Source organism: Vespula vulgaris, chromosome 25 (genome assembly GCF_905475345.1).
Source record: "Vespula vulgaris chromosome 25, iyVesVulg1.1, whole genome shotgun sequence".
Lineage (NCBI taxonomy): Eukaryota > Metazoa > Arthropoda > Insecta > Hymenoptera > Vespidae > Vespula > Vespula vulgaris.
Genome location: NC_066610.1, coordinates 1,228,931 through 1,243,713, shown reverse-complemented (window position 1 = coordinate 1,243,713; position 14,783 = coordinate 1,228,931). Strand labels below are relative to the sequence as shown.

Below are 14,783 nucleotides of genomic sequence, written 5' to 3'. Positions count from 1 at the left end.
TATTAATATTGTAGATATCAATTCTTTAAAATATGAAAACTTTTTTATGTCAATCTTACATTATAAATATTTCTTTTCAGGCAAGACTTTTGTGCCATTATCGGACGTAACGTTAATTGTCATTTGTTTGAATTAGAATAGATTTTTTGAATTTCAATAAAAGAAACTTAATACTTATAAAACAATATAAAGATGTATCATGTATTAAGAAACATTTACGAATAGTATGTTGTTTTAAATCTAAAAATACACATTATCTTTTACCTAAAAATAATCATTTGAGTCAGTCTGCCTCGTTTTATTTATAGCATATGAATATGATATCTCATTCCACCTGTAAGAAAATAGAAAAGTAAAAAATAAATCGATAAGAAAATTTACTTTCCATGTAATAAGATTTGATTGTTCTAATGAATTTCTGAAAATATTTACTCCTTTGCAGTTTGACAAGATCCTGGCTCGAGTCCTTCATTCTTTTGAGCTTGGAAAATATCTCTTGCTGCAATAATATCTTCAATAGGTGGATGAGACGACATTGAATTGCGAACCTTTTTGAAAAGAATAATTCATATTTTATTTTATGAAAGGCAAGAATCTATGTTATGATTATAATCATATCGATATTAATATTAACTTTCATACCATTTCTGCTTTAGTCATAACTGTGATAAAATTTCTTCCAGCTAATTTTTCTAAATCTTCCCTACTCCATTCTTGTTCTCCTTCACGGCTTTGATACAGACGTTCAAACAAGGATGGATATTTTGATACATCTTCCAAACCTTCTGGTACACTGTTCATTGAGAATCATTCATAAATAATAATAATAATAATAATAATAATAATAATAATAATAATAATAATAATTATTATTATTATTACTATTGATTTATTCTTACTTATCTACACCATCATAATCAGCACCAATACCGATGTGATTTACTCCAACAATACTTCTAATATAATTAATGTGATCTGAAAAAAATATATGTATGAAACATGCGGAGTTAATTTAATCGATAATAACGATGATAAATTTGTAATTAAATTTGTTTGTTTGTTTGTTTGTTTTAGATATATATCATACCTACAACATCTTGTATTGTTGCGTTTTTAAATTTATTGCAATTAAGAAATTGCGAATAAAAATTTACCATAATGATGCCTTCATTTTCCTTCTGTTGATAAAGTAGAAAATGATAAAATATATATTGTAAGAAATATATCAGGGATACATATTGAAAAAAAAATTACTTACTACCAAGTGCAATACGTCGTCAGGAACGTTTCGATAATTATTACAAATAGAAAATGCGGAGGAGTGAGAAAATATAACGGGTGCTCGTGAAATAGCAAGAACTTGTCTCATGACATTGTGAGAAACGTGTGAGAGATCTATCAACATCCCAAGACGATTCATTTCATAAACGAAGGTCTACAAAATAATTTAATTTTATTTTGAATCAAATTTGTCATTTGGAAAAAAATAGGAAAAAAAATAAAGAAAACGAATCATACTTCTCCAAATCTTGTAAGATTATATGCATATCCATCGTTAACGGTAGATGCATCAGCCCTATAAAAAAAAAAAAAAAAGAAAAAACCGAATCAGAAGATCATTGTAATGTAATTTCATTAGTAATAATTAATATTAATAATAATCTCGATGAAAGAGATCATAACACGTTTTAAAGAATATATAATTGTGAAGAAATATCTGAATGAAATAAACAATTGAAATTATTATAACAAATTTATGATCATGAACAATGTTAGAATATTCTAATAAAATACTATTTTTTTAAATAGAATAAAAAAAATTCATTATTGTAAATGTCTACGTATCATCTGTCGATAATGTAGAGAAAGAGAGAGAGAGAGAGAGAGAGAGAGATTGAAATAATTTGTTTTACTATAATATATTACGAGTAATTTAAAATCAATGTATGTAGAATATTCATAAAATAAATGCAAAAGAAAAAAAAGAATAGAATAAAAATAAAATAAATGAAAAAGAAAAAAAAAAGAATAGAAAAATGTATTATAGATTATGAACGTATTACCATTAGTCGGTAATGCAGTCAGACTTACCAAGGTGTATTGCAAGTATGCGTCAATGTGACATAACGAACTCCTAATTCATAATAAATCCTCAATACAGCTAAACTAGAGTCTAACGAGTGTCCACCTTCGACTCCAATCATCGATGCTATTTTACCACTTCTCCAAACAACTTCGATATTTCTTGCATTTTTAACCAATTGCAGATGTTGTGGATAAAGATCTATAAATCTTTTGATTACATCTATCTGACGTAATGTCAATTGTACCGCATCTTTGTATTGCGAATTACAGGATACATACGCAACCCAAAACTGTAAAGAATATTTATTACAAAAAGAAGGAGACAAAAATATTAAACATATTAATTTAATTTATTTATCGACTATAGTCAATAACAACAAAAGAAACAAACGAATTGTATCTTTTTTTCATAGCTTACCTGTCCACCAACTTTCCCAGCTTTCAAACGTGGCAAATCCGTGTAACATGTTGAACATGCTCGTTTTCCCCAAATTGGATCATTAGTGAGTAATTTTTCAAATGGATATGCCGTTAAATTGTTATTTAATTTTACATATATATTGTATGGTAAATCGTTATGTCTGTAAAAAAAAAATATTATTAATAAGTTCGAACGTATATTATCGACCGAGTTCAATACTAGTCCAAACGAACGATCTTACTTACCCATCGATAAGTGGTGCCAGATCTAATGCATCGCTACCTTTAAATTTATTTGTTTTTAATCCAATTGATAATCCCATAAATAATAATAATATTGATAAACATGCTGCCGCGTTAACATATAACATTCTTCCGGTACAATATTTAGTAAGGAGATCTGTAAAATAATTTATACACGACATGTCGATAAAACAGTACAAGAAAATAAGAAAAAAAAATTAAAAAAAAAAAAGTAAAACAAAATCTATAGAAATTGCAAATGGTTTAATTACTGATATTTAACATCCTACCACTTGAAACATTTCTAACTTTATCAGTAATTATACCAATCACGGTGTTATATATATACTTCTTTAAAAAGAAAAATGTATTTATATGTCATTAAAATATCTTAAGATTTATATGACTCCTTTATCTTTTTTATCTTTTATCTCTAATAATATATATATATATATTTATATATATACGTTTTTATTCTACACACACAAACACACATACACGACTATGTACACATATATACACACATACACATATCAAATGACAAAATGTCGTTAACGGATTAAGAAAATTTGCGTAGTTTAAAGTAATAAATGATGTCATTTTCAAATTTTTATTATTATCTTTTAAAATGAATATCTAACGAATGGGTAAAATGTTGGAACTGTTTTATCGATTATTCAAATGAAATACTATAAATATATTATATTGTACAAATTTTAAATACCACGTTAAGCAATATCGAAAATGAGAAAGTCGAAGAAAGAAAGAAAAAAAAGAAAAAAGAAAAAATTAAAATAAAATCATCACTCAAAATTCGAATTAATAGATTACATCATTCGTAGCATATTTTCATCATATAAGAAACGATAAATAGTATGACGCAAAATTTTATCTTATGAAATGTCTTATATGGACCTCCATTTCAAATTAAGAAAAAGAAAAACGAATATATAAAAAGAACTATACAAAAAAAAAAAAAAAAGAATGGACAACTTCTGTAACTAAATTAATTAGATCACCCATTATTATCAGCACGTTCTATGTTGAACCAGTTAAGATTTGTGTCACTTTCTTATTACAGAGATAACTTGCACAAATAACAGTTCGATATATATCCTTCTTAATGTCCTCTGTTGGGATTTTGTTCGCGAGTATAACTCGGTGCTAATAAAGTTATATATACATGTACACACACATATATATGTATGTATGTATGTATGTTGTGTTCATACCTGTGACTTGTTATTTGTACTCTAGTACATAAGGTGTACGTATATCTTATTCTTTTCTTTTATCCTAATCATATATCTACCATCTCTTTTTACATATATGTATATATTGCTATATAGCTCTATTTCTTTTCTTCTTTTTCTTCTTCTTCTTCTTCTTCTTCTTCTATTTTTGAATCACCACACAAAACGTAATTAATCAGGTATATATATATATGTATGTATGTATGTATATATATATATATATATATATATATATGTTGTTATATGAAATTATTTCCGCTTAGTTTTCTTTTCTATTTGATAAACAGGAGACACGAACAAGATGGTTACTAAAAGGATACTAAGCCTTAAACTGGACCACTCAAGAAATTGTTAGGAGAAAACATTGATATATTTATCTTTAAATAGATAAATTGATTAATACTGCCAGTGGATAAGGTAACATATGGTTTTGTTATTGTGTTAGTGGATATTGATATGATATGTGTATGTGTGTATATTTGTAAAGATATATATATGTTTGTTGAATTTTCTTATTTGTATGATAAAGTAGGTAACAGTATGTATAGAAATCGGTATGTAACAGAAAATATTGTGAATTACACTGTCGATATTATAGGAAACTTTATATCTAAAGAGACAGATTATCGATCGAGAGTTTTTGTTTAGTTATAACGACACCAGAGCGGCGTTACTGATATTACGATTTATTAATTATATTCGTATGTTGATTGTTAGATTGAAATATATTCTTATAAATATTTGTAATATTATAAACAATATTCATTTTTTATTTATTATTTAATCACGAAAATCTTATTATTATTTTAATGAAATTACTGACTTACCGACAACTCTATTAACCAATAGATTTAATTTTTTTTTAAACTGTGTTTAATATTAAGGTATTATTCTATGCTTCTTATATTTACAACGATACTGTTTTTCTTATACGTTTTTACATATTCAAATATGTTTGAAATATTTTGGAAAATTTTTTCCAAGTCACGTGTCCTCCGTTAAGATGGTAACCAATCACGTTTCAGTCGCTATGTTGCTGCCATCATTGATATCAAGATAGTTGTGAGTAATTCGTAATAGAAAGCGGTCGATAATTTTTGGAGTCCTCTTACGATGGTAAGTTAACTAATATCTTAAAATTATTACTCTTTTATATATTTATTTTATATATTAATTATTACTCTCATATATTTTTACGTGTATATCTATTATGTTTGTATATCATATGTCGTATTGAAACATAACCACAATAATTTAATATTTTAATAATGATTTTTCAAGAAAGCTTGTATATTTAATTTGGTCGATAATTGTGAATCATTAGTTCTATTTCCTAAAGCGCTGTAAATAATTTCCACCATTATTATCGATAATATCGTTCTTGATATGAACATATTTGAACAGTTTTCATTATTTGAATGATTTTGGATTGTAAACTTTCTTTTCTGTCAGCTATGTAATTGTGTAGTAAAAGTGTACGATTTTAAGTTTTTTCGTTTTTATATGTATAAACGAATGTATTTTGCAAAATTTAAGGTAATTTTATAAATACTGGCGTTGCAAAATGGTTACTTATTTATTAACTATTTTGAATGGTAAGGGATGATTATTTAATTTGTATTAATATATGTAATATAAAATCATTGATGTGTGTGTATATTATTTTAATTAATATTACTACAGCTTATAAATAAGTTATACAGAAAAATGTTATTTGTTAACAAATAATGGCCATGGATACCGTATACAAACATTTAAAAATCCAAAACAGACCTTACAGTGTGAACGATATAGTGTTGAACTTGCATAATGAATTTGGAAAATCTGCCGTTCAAAAAGCTATCGATCACTTACTGGCAGAAGGAAAGATATTTGAAAAAGTAAGTGGATTTTTAAATGTTTATTGTAATGAAAGTAATTGTAGACTGATATGTAAGTTAAATATTTCTTATATTTGATTAGGTATATGGAAAACAAAAAGTTTATTGCGTTGTTCAGGATTCGACGCAAGATATAGAGGAATTAATGAGAATCGATAAAGAATTACAGGCACATGCGAACGAAGTAGAAACTAAGTATCAAGATCTCGAAAAAGAGATTAAAAATCAAGAAACTTTATTAAAATCTTTAAAATCATCTATTACTCTTGAAGAAGCACGTCAAGAGAAAGTTTCACTCGAAGAGAGTATTAAAGTTTTAACTAATAAATTAGATAAACTTATCGAATCTACTGGAAGTACGGATTTAACTGAAACGAAAAGAAAAACACAATCTTCTCTAGACGAATATTCTCGTGAATATACTAAACGTAAAAGATTATGTACAGAAATAATAGATTGTATCTTAGAAAATTACCCTGGTACTAAAAGCGAGTTGTACGATGAAATAGGTATAGATCCAAAAATTATTAAATGATAAACATAATAAAATAAATTTTGATACTTTTCGTAATGGGATAAAGAAATATCGAGAAATCTTAATTTCTATAAAAATGTATTAATTTATTATTTGCTGCTAAAGGATGTTTCATAAGACAAATGGTTTCACAATCTTTTGAAGTTTGAATAATGGTTGGAAACGTCTTAACCAGAATTTCTTATCGTTAGATTTCATATACGATCCTTCCAGAACGCATTTACCGTTGAGACAAAACTGAAAAAAGAATAGGTAATCAATTTTGACAAATAAAATATTAGAGAAAAAATGTTTGATATTACGGCAGGAAGAAAATTGTTTAATTTTGGTGAACGATTAATTGATGTAAATATATGCAATCTCATATACTTACGACGCCTTTTCCACAAGAAGAACCTTCAGCTGCTGGAGCTATAGCTGTGCACGCTCTTTCACTTCCTGGTACTAAACAGTCTAATCTAGTACAGACAGTATGATCAGTCTGAAAAGTACAAGTATTTTAATGTGTTTTACTTTTTAAGTACATATATATATATATATATTTGTTCGTAAACTTACATTACATGCTTTTGCTTCATGACCATGTACTTTTTTACATTGATAATCGAGTGACATTAATTTGCCTGGCAGAATTCGAGGTAACGAGTGACCGTTTACAGGTTCGTTATAAAGACATTTTGCTCTGTCTTCACTGTAATGATAATAATTTTATATTATTAGAAAGATTTGAGAGAGTGTTGTTACAAAGAAAATTTTAAAGGGAAAAATTTACCTGAGGAATGTATAAAACGCATTTATAGTACAGTTAGACCATTCAAATCCATTTTCATTTAACATTAATCCGCTGGTCATGATGTAGCCATCATGTTCTGAACAATTGGTAGCATATATTGGATTACCATCATGTCTGGCTCCAATTCTAAAATTGTCATTGTAATACGTTTTTAATAATTTATAAGTGTCAAGGATTTTTTTTTAAGCATAGTAACGTACAAATGGCCAATTTCATGAGCAGCTGGTATAATTCCACTAAAACCACCATTGTCCTCTACGATACCAGCCATTTCTGAAGTTTTCTTATCGTCTTGTCTGTTACATGCTCCTGATACATATGCATAACCTGTGTAAATAAATAAATTAGATTAAAATGTTAAATATATAAAAAATATGTAAAATAATATAAACATAACATTAGAGTTACTTACCAAGAGTCGAATCATCGCAATAATCATCTACCATGTTACATATATCTAATCTAAAAAGGAGTAAATATTTAAAAAATTTTTTAGATGTTTTATTAACTTACTTTATTTTTATATATGCATATATATATATGTATTCTTACTGGGTCATAGTGATCGCTATGTCATAGAAACCAATTGGGAATCTTGTCTCTCTATAAATATAATCTGCCATTTCACGTAAAGCTTTATCAACATCTACCATAAGCGATTCACTTTCTAAACGATTTTTTTCCATATACGAAGTTGCATTGTTATCCTAAAATAAAATATATTTAGTAAATATTAAATAATTAAAAAAAAGAAAAAGAAAATAAGAAAATAAGTTAGCTTACCAAAGCTATAACTATACCGGCAATATTGAATCGAATTTTTGGATTGTTTAATAATCTGTATCTTAAATCTACACCGTTCCAAAATGAAAGGATATATCTTATAGCATGTTTGATATCTTTTCCAACTAATCTGAACATTTTCAAAAAGATTATTAGACATTTAGATTTTATATAATTAAACACACAAATTAAAATGATTTAGTTTTCTTACGCGTATTCACTGTTATCCATTATGATTAATATTTCTGGATAAATAACATCTGGTACATTATGCTTGTGTCCTGTGTTGTTAATACGTTTGCTTGGATTCGACAATTCTAAAAATATCAAGAAATTTTAATAAATAGATTAGATTTTTAGAAGTTAATGTACAGTTATGTTTACACGTTATGTTAAATTTTCAACTATATTCTAACTTACTGAATTCCTTATAGTGTTTTTTTCTATTTTTTGGTATCTCATAAATAACATGATGATAAGTATAAGCGAGGTCATCGTTTTTAGTTACATTTTTAGTATGATAAGGCTTGTATAAATTTTTCTCATTGTAAAGTACATCATGTAAAATGCGTTGAGGTAAACGTCGAATTACTTTGTTAACAGAAGAAATGATTCCGTTCTTGAAAAAAAAAAGTTTCATTTATTACGACAAATCAACAGAGTTTGATTTTTCTACAAGTGTTCTTACTCACAAGATGTAATCTTCTATTAGCATCCAATTGCATCAGTATCGACGCAGTATTATTCATATCATGAAATGTTCTACCTATATTTTTCATGGCCTGAAAGAAATATTTTTTTTATATATCTTTTAAATCCAATCGTTGAGACAATATCTTCTTCTTTACATGAGACATTGATAGGATTCTTTTTTTTTTCTTATTTCTTGGAAATAAATTTTTGCTTTCAGAAAAAATCTTTTCAAAAACTTTTCATCTTAAATATGTTAACGTTTGATCGTATTAAAAAAATATATGAACTTACATTCGGTATTAGATCATATTTCAATCCTTCAGGATAATTTGGATTAGAAGATACAGTCCAAACGGGTGTGTTTTCGCTAGCAAGTATTCCCTCCGTAGGAGTAAGATACAATTTAATGTCTCTATCGAAAGCTTTAAATTGTATTTCTTGATTGTCATCCAAATTTCTTCGATGGACAGTGTGTTGTATTGGAACGACATCATAATCTGGTACTATAGTTAATTCATTAATTTTATTAATAATTTCTTTTCACTTTTTTTTTCTTTTAAAAATAAATAAATAAATAAATAAATAAATTAATTAATTAATTAAAATGAAAAGTTTTTATCACATGTTAATAAGATTGAATTATTTAAAAAATTTCAAGCTTGAATATCTTTTCTTCTTTCTGTATCTTAATTCATTTTTATTTTTTTTTCCAATAAATTTTAATAAAATTAAAAAGTATTCAAATACCTTCTTCATGACTCGTGTGAAACACTGCCATTACTTCTTCTGGTGTCATATATTCGTGAAGCTTGAAATTAAAATGATTAAAACATTGATTAAAAATTGTATTATTTTTTGATTAATTTTTTCTTTTCTTTTTTTTTAGATTCACAGAAATTGTTTAAAAATATTAAATATAAATATCTTTGTTTTGTACAGTACGTAAATGACTGAATTAAAATTGAAAATAATTATCTTTTTATAAATTAAATTTTGTGAAACAAGATTGAACAAAAAATTGAAAATAATTCTTTTATATATTAATTAATTATATGTTAATTAAATAATTAATTAAATAAACAATTAATTTTTTTATTAAGAGTTTTATAATATATTATAATCAATTTTATCGAGGAGTTATAAATTTTAAAAATATTTGTAATAATTTATAAATTATAAATAATCATGGAAATAAAAATAATTAAACAATTTTTTTTTGAATTAAAAAAAACAAACAAATAAATAAATATATGTATATATATATAAATATATATATAAATAAATATATACGTATGTATGTATGAATAAAATAATAATGAATAAAATAGTAATGAGTAAAATATTTAAATACCTTTTTACATTGTACGAGAGATACAATAACTGTACACAATAAAATAATTTTCCGAAACATGATCGCGAATAAAAATCATAAATCGTTGTTATTATTAATTTTTCTCTTTTCTTTTATAATTTATTTTTAAATTTGCCAGAATTGCTCTGATATTACTCTTTGATGAATGAACGTATTACTCTGAGGTAACACGTCGTAAAAACATAAAAAGATTTTTTGATTTTCTCGTTTTATATCAAATTCCTAAAAACTAAATTTGATTAATGGTCAATGTTTATATATATATATAAAAAAAAAGAAAAGGAAAAGAGAGAAAGAAGAAGAAAAAATTAAATAAAGAAGGAAGGAACAAGAAACACTTGTTCATATACAACATCATCATATTTTTGAACGAGTATATGATCTATAATATAATAGATTAAAGTGCACAAAGTAATAAATTGCAATGATAATTGTGTCAACGTGATTATTATGCCGCAATATTTGAGTCTAATGATTGAATTACGTTACTTTTATGTGACATCAATGAACAGAAGCCAAAACAAAGGTGTGTCCTTTACGTAATCGATAACATTCTTTTCCCCATTGATTTAGATAAATTTTAATCGATTTGAATATTTTATGGTATATTTCGAGTACTCAGATGTCTAGTTTGTGTAAAAAAAAAAAAGAAAACGAAATTTTTAAGACTATTGATTTTAATAATAAATATTAAATTAATAATATATATATATAATTTTTGATAATAATAAATTTAATAATTCATTTAATAATAAATATAAAATTTTTCTTATCAGATTATTATATTTTATTCTTTAATAATAAATTTTAGTAAGAAGTTTTATTTTTATACATTTTATTTTTAATAATTTTACTTTCAATAAAATGTATAAAATATTTTACACACATATGTGTGTGTATGTGTGTTATATTTAATAATAAATTAAAGTAAACAAAATTTCATTATAAAATTTATTGCATTTAAAAGAATATTTATTTTTAATAATAAATCAAATGACAATATTCTTTATAATTTATTTCTAATTATAAAACTTTGATAATTATAAACTTATTATTTAATTATACTACTTTTATCATTATAAAATTATTTAAATTGACATAATTTTATATATATCAATTTAAAATAATATTAAGGATAAGATCTAAAGAGTAAAAGATTTATTTTTACGAATTTCTAAAAAAACATCCCTTATTTCTAAAATCTTTTAAAATTTATGAAAATCTCTATTAATAGAGTCCTGTTTTATCGATCCAATAAGAAAATGTTGATAATAGTAGAGTTCCATTTTGTCGATCGAGTAGGAATATGTTGATAATAGAAGAATCCTATTTTATCCTAATCGAATGGGTTAAATAATAGGTGACGAATTGATTTAAAATCTATTCCATAAAATATTTTATTTTTGAAAATATTCAATGATTTATACAAAAAATATAATTTAATCGAATATATCGACAAGAAGAAAGAAGAATAAATGGAAAGATAAATAACTAAAATCTACATCGTGTAAAATTTTTATTATTTAGTTTACACAACGACTACATTCTGTCAACGTTTTAAAAAGAAAAAATTAGGTAATATGATACACAAACGAAGAATCCAAAATGGCCGTTAATGAATGATAAAACGACCTTTGTTGATTGGTAGATTCTTTCGAAGCGGTCTCTCTTTTAAAATTCATTTATTTATAAACAATACACAATGGACCTGCCTCGAATATCTTAAAAAGGAAGACACAGATATTTTAAGAGGAAACTAATACTCTTAAGAAAAATATGTGAGACACTCGTTGGCGTATTGCACGATCGAGGATCTTTCGAAGGCCGATACTTAGAAAATAATACAAAATAATAATTACAATAAGAAAAAGGAAAAAGGAGGAAAAAAATTCTTCAAAAAATAAAAAGACAACACGAAATCTATCAAAAAAAAAAAAAAAAAGGAATAATGAATGAGTCATTTTTGTTTAGGTTTTTGTTCGAAATCGAAATTAAAATACGCAATTTCGTACGCGTATAAATCTTTTCGCATAATTTCTCATCGAAGAACGAAAATAATAATAATAATAATAATAATAATAATAATAATAATAATAATAATAATAATAATAATAATAATAATAATAATAATAATAATAATAATAATAATAATAACATTAAAATTAATAATAATAATAATAATAATAATAATAATAATAATAATAATAACATTAAAATTAATAATAAAATAATATAATAATAATAATAATAATAATAAAATTAAAATTAATAATAAATATTCGACCAAGGATTAAAGATCAAAAGGCAGTACATTTTTTTCTTTTGTTAAGATTCGTGAATTGTTCATCACAAGTTGATCTTGAAAACAAAAAAGAGGAAAAGAAAAAAAAAGTTGAGGAAAATGATCTACAGAAAAGTCAGATTAAATCGATCCTTCGTTAGGTATCGCATCGAAGGAATTTGACTCGAGATCTATCTAAGGAGATTGAATTAAAAAATAAAAATAAAAAAAAAAGAAGAAAACGAAATACGTTTTGATTTCTCGACTTTTCTTTTCTTTTTTTTTTTCTTTTTCTTTTCTTCTTTCGACATCGATAGTCGATCTTTTTCTTTTATATTTTCTTGCTTTTCCTTTTCTTTTTCTTTTTTATTTTGTTCATAGATAACCTCGAAGATATCCGAAGTGTTTGCTGTATTTCTTTTTCTTTTTTTTTTTTTTTTTAAGGGCAGATAGTCTTCAAGGACGCACAGCAACGGCTCTTTACAGATTGCAAATGGCACAGCCATGTTCCCAGCCTGTCAATCAGATCCAAGCAATCGGGCCCTAGGTCCGTGCACTCATCGCCCTCTGTTTCTAAGAATAATTGAACATTATTAATGATTTTGATCGTATGTGTGCGTGTAGTGTATGTATACGCGTGTGTGAGAAAGAAAAAAAAAAAAGAAAGAGAAAGATAAAGAGAGAGAGAGAGAGAGAGAGAGAGAGGGGGGGGGAGAGAGAACATTTGATAAAAAAAAAAAAACCATAAATAAAAGAAAGATATAAGTATCCAGATGTTTTGATATGAGATCAGATGTTTCTGTAAATACATGATTATTCCCAGCTAGAATTAGAATTAGAATTAGAAATTAGAATAAGAATAAACATTAGAATTAGGATTAGAATTAGGATAGTATGTAAAGGGCAGATATGTATGTAAAGGATTTAGTATAAAAAAAAAATAAAATTAGCTGTAAGTAGTAATACGAAATATAGACGTGTACATATGTATAAATGTCTATGCGATTTGTTTATGCAGTGTGATTGTAATTTTGTATTTATGTGTATGTAATAATTGTAATGATGTAATAATGTAATTTTAATCGTATTCATCTTGTGTTTAAACGTTATGTATGTAAAAATTAAAATGATGCAATGTAATGTAATCGCAAAATTACATATAATTTAATGTAATGTAATTGTAAAAGTATGTAATGTAAATATAATGTAATGTAGCTTAATTAATCTTGGTTTTTTGTAAATGTAGTGAAATGTAATGTAACTTAATTAATTTCATTTTCTGTAAATGTAATGTAATATAAATCAATTTATTTCGTGTTCTGTAAATGTAATATAATATAATTTAAAATCCATTTCGTATTTTGTAAACGTAATGTAATGTAATGTAATTTATCGTGTGTTTTATCGGTATCCGTATTAGTATTATTTTTGATGTAATATCGTTCGATGTAAATATCCCGATGTAAGTTTACACAAAATTGTCACTGCCTTAATAGTGAATTAAATGAAAAAAAGGAAAGAACAGTAAGAAGATTGTGAAAACAACATAAAAAAGATCGAGCTTATGGTCCGCATTTTCGCTCGTGATCAATTATGTTTATATATATATATATACATACACGCACACACACACGTATATCTTTGTATGTAATATGTATATATATATATATATAGATTTTTAGATCCTTTTTCCATGATTAAAAAATTATAATGATAAAATAAAAAGAAGAACGAGATAGTGATTACACAGATATAGATATAATGAGAGAATATAGTCATGCTTCTAATTAAATAAATAAATAGAATAGAATAAAATAAAATAAAATAAAATAAAATTAGAGAGACAAAGATTTTGATATTAGAAAGATTGACACGAGATAGAAGGAATTGAATTTTGTTTATATATATATTTTTTAATTTGTTTGTTTTTGTTTTCACAGAATTCTCTTACCACGACCGCCATTCTGTTGGCCATTTTGGAGGCCATTTTGAAGAAGAGCCAATGTCGTCGGAGAAAATGGCGTCATAGTTGGCGTGGTCTTACGTTTGAACGGTATAATTTTTGGATAATTCACGTCGTTAGGATTGTTAACAACTTTTGGAGTAGAATTGACGTTGTAACGGAAATTAAAATTATATCTGTTGTTTTTCTTGCTAGTCGTAGTTGTTCGATTAACACCATTGTTGATTTTTCCAAAATTGTTGTTGTTGTTGTTATTATTATAATTACTATTATTTTTGATTTTGTCATTAATGGCAAGTAAATTATTAGCAGTCGTGTACGTGTATTTGTATACCGTTGATGTAGGTGTATATTGACGTTTAAGGTTTGTTGTTGTTGTCGTTGTTGTTGTTGTACTTGACGTCAATAAATTTGGGGTTATGTATGGGGAATATTTAAATTTTGATTTTGGCGATGTATATGTTGTTCCTTCCCATGGATAC

General features: G+C 25.3%; 5 protein-coding genes and 1 long non-coding RNA gene across 11 annotated transcripts in view; 3 read left to right on the top strand and 3 right to left on the bottom strand.

Moving 5' to 3' along the window:
* The window catches only part of LOC127072432 (ornithine decarboxylase 2-like), a 17,172-nt gene extending 16,954 nt beyond the window's left edge, over positions 1–218 (top strand). For both annotated transcript variants that reach the window (XM_051012859.1, XM_051012860.1), the window contains exon 7: positions 81–218. In XM_051012859.1, the coding sequence (XP_050868816.1) occupies positions 81–141 (61 nt within the window). In that variant the 3' untranslated portion in view covers positions 142–218. The remainder of the gene's footprint in view (positions 1–80) is intronic.
* LOC127072430 (dipeptidase 1-like) lies at positions 22–4,245 on the bottom strand. 3 transcript variants are annotated; one of them, XM_051012857.1, is made up of 11 exons: positions 3,981–4,245; positions 2,752–2,905; positions 2,504–2,666; positions 2,092–2,375; positions 1,519–1,576; positions 1,259–1,435; positions 1,088–1,178; positions 900–975; positions 643–793; positions 433–548; positions 22–334 (listed from the first exon to the last, which is right to left on the bottom strand). In XM_051012857.1, the coding sequence occupies exons 2-11, from the start codon at positions 2,874–2,876 to the stop codon at positions 265–267; spliced, it is 1,311 nt and encodes a 436-aa protein (XP_050868814.1). In that variant the 5' UTR covers positions 2,877–2,905; positions 3,981–4,245; the 3' UTR covers positions 22–264. The 3 variants fall into 3 exon arrangements, with proteins under 3 accessions (XP_050868814.1, XP_050868813.1, XP_050868811.1); XM_051012856.1 differs by lacking the exon at positions 3,981–4,245 and adding an exon at positions 3,768–3,917; XM_051012854.1 differs by lacking the exon at positions 3,981–4,245 and adding an exon at positions 3,021–3,048.
* On the top strand, positions 4,245–14,419 carry LOC127072437 (uncharacterized). Its single transcript, XR_007785426.1, has 3 exons — positions 4,245–4,418; positions 5,027–5,117; positions 14,279–14,419. It is a non-coding gene; the product is annotated as an uncharacterized LOC127072437 (long non-coding RNA).
* Positions 5,175–7,699, top strand: LOC127072436 (homologous-pairing protein 2 homolog). Its single transcript, XM_051012868.1, has 3 exons — positions 5,175–5,596; positions 5,685–5,881; positions 5,964–7,699. The coding sequence occupies exons 2-3, from the start codon at positions 5,729–5,731 to the stop codon at positions 6,414–6,416; spliced, it is 606 nt and encodes a 201-aa protein (XP_050868825.1). The 5' UTR covers positions 5,175–5,596; positions 5,685–5,728; the 3' UTR covers positions 6,417–7,699.
* Positions 6,482–10,270, bottom strand: LOC127072429 (venom metalloproteinase 3-like). Its single transcript, XM_051012853.1, has 14 exons — positions 10,037–10,270; positions 9,433–9,493; positions 8,977–9,188; positions 8,685–8,774; positions 8,413–8,611; positions 8,204–8,309; positions 7,993–8,122; positions 7,762–7,916; positions 7,622–7,671; positions 7,410–7,536; positions 7,189–7,335; positions 6,975–7,107; positions 6,790–6,897; positions 6,482–6,653 (listed from the first exon to the last, which is right to left on the bottom strand). Exons 1-14 carry the CDS (start codon positions 10,094–10,096, stop codon positions 6,528–6,530), a joined length of 1,704 nt encoding a protein of 567 aa, XP_050868810.1. The 5' UTR covers positions 10,097–10,270; the 3' UTR covers positions 6,482–6,527.
* LOC127072428 (A disintegrin and metalloproteinase with thrombospondin motifs 18-like) overlaps positions 12,753–14,783 on the bottom strand; it is a 68,299-nt gene continuing 66,268 nt past the window's right edge. For 2 of the 3 annotated variants that reach the window (XM_051012851.1, XM_051012850.1), the window contains exons 17-18: positions 14,290–14,783; positions 12,753–12,911 (exon numbers count right to left, since the gene is read on the bottom strand). In XM_051012851.1, the coding sequence (XP_050868808.1) occupies positions 12,778–12,911; positions 14,290–14,783 (628 nt within the window). In that variant the 3' untranslated portion in view covers positions 12,753–12,777. The remainder of the gene's footprint in view (positions 12,912–14,289) is intronic. The other variant, XM_051012852.1, reaches the window with a different exon arrangement.

What these genes read in the sequence shown, in the direction of transcription:
- LOC127072430 (XM_051012854.1), bottom strand. An exon ending in CATACTTGCAATACACCTTG is followed by an intron (nt 1,577 to 2,091) that starts GTAAGTCTGACT and finishes TTTTTTTTATAG; the next exon opens with GGCTGATGCATCTACCGTTA. An exon ending in GATTATGATGGTGTAGATAA is followed by an intron (nt 794 to 899) that starts GTAAGAATAAAT and finishes CTCAATGAACAG; the next exon opens with TGTACCAGAAGGTTTGGAAG.
- LOC127072436 (XM_051012868.1), top strand. Translation starts at nt 5,729, where the DNA reads ATGGCCATGGATACCGTATACAAACATTTAAAAATCCAAAACAGACCT. An exon ending in AAGGAAAGATATTTGAAAAA is followed by an intron (nt 5,882 to 5,963) that starts GTAAGTGGATTT and finishes ATATTTGATTAG; the next exon opens with GTATATGGAAAACAAAAAGT.
- LOC127072429 (XM_051012853.1), bottom strand. Translation starts at nt 10,096, where the DNA reads ATGTTTCGGAAAATTATTTTATTGTGTACAGTTATTGTATCTCTCGTA. An exon ending in AATATGATCTAATACCGAAT is followed by an intron (nt 8,775 to 8,976) that starts GTAAGTTCATAT and finishes TATTTCTTTCAG; the next exon opens with GCCATGAAAAATATAGGTAG. An exon ending in CTAATAGAAGATTACATCTT is followed by an intron (nt 8,612 to 8,684) that starts GTGAGTAAGAAC and finishes TTTTTTTTCAAG; the next exon opens with AACGGAATCATTTCTTCTGT.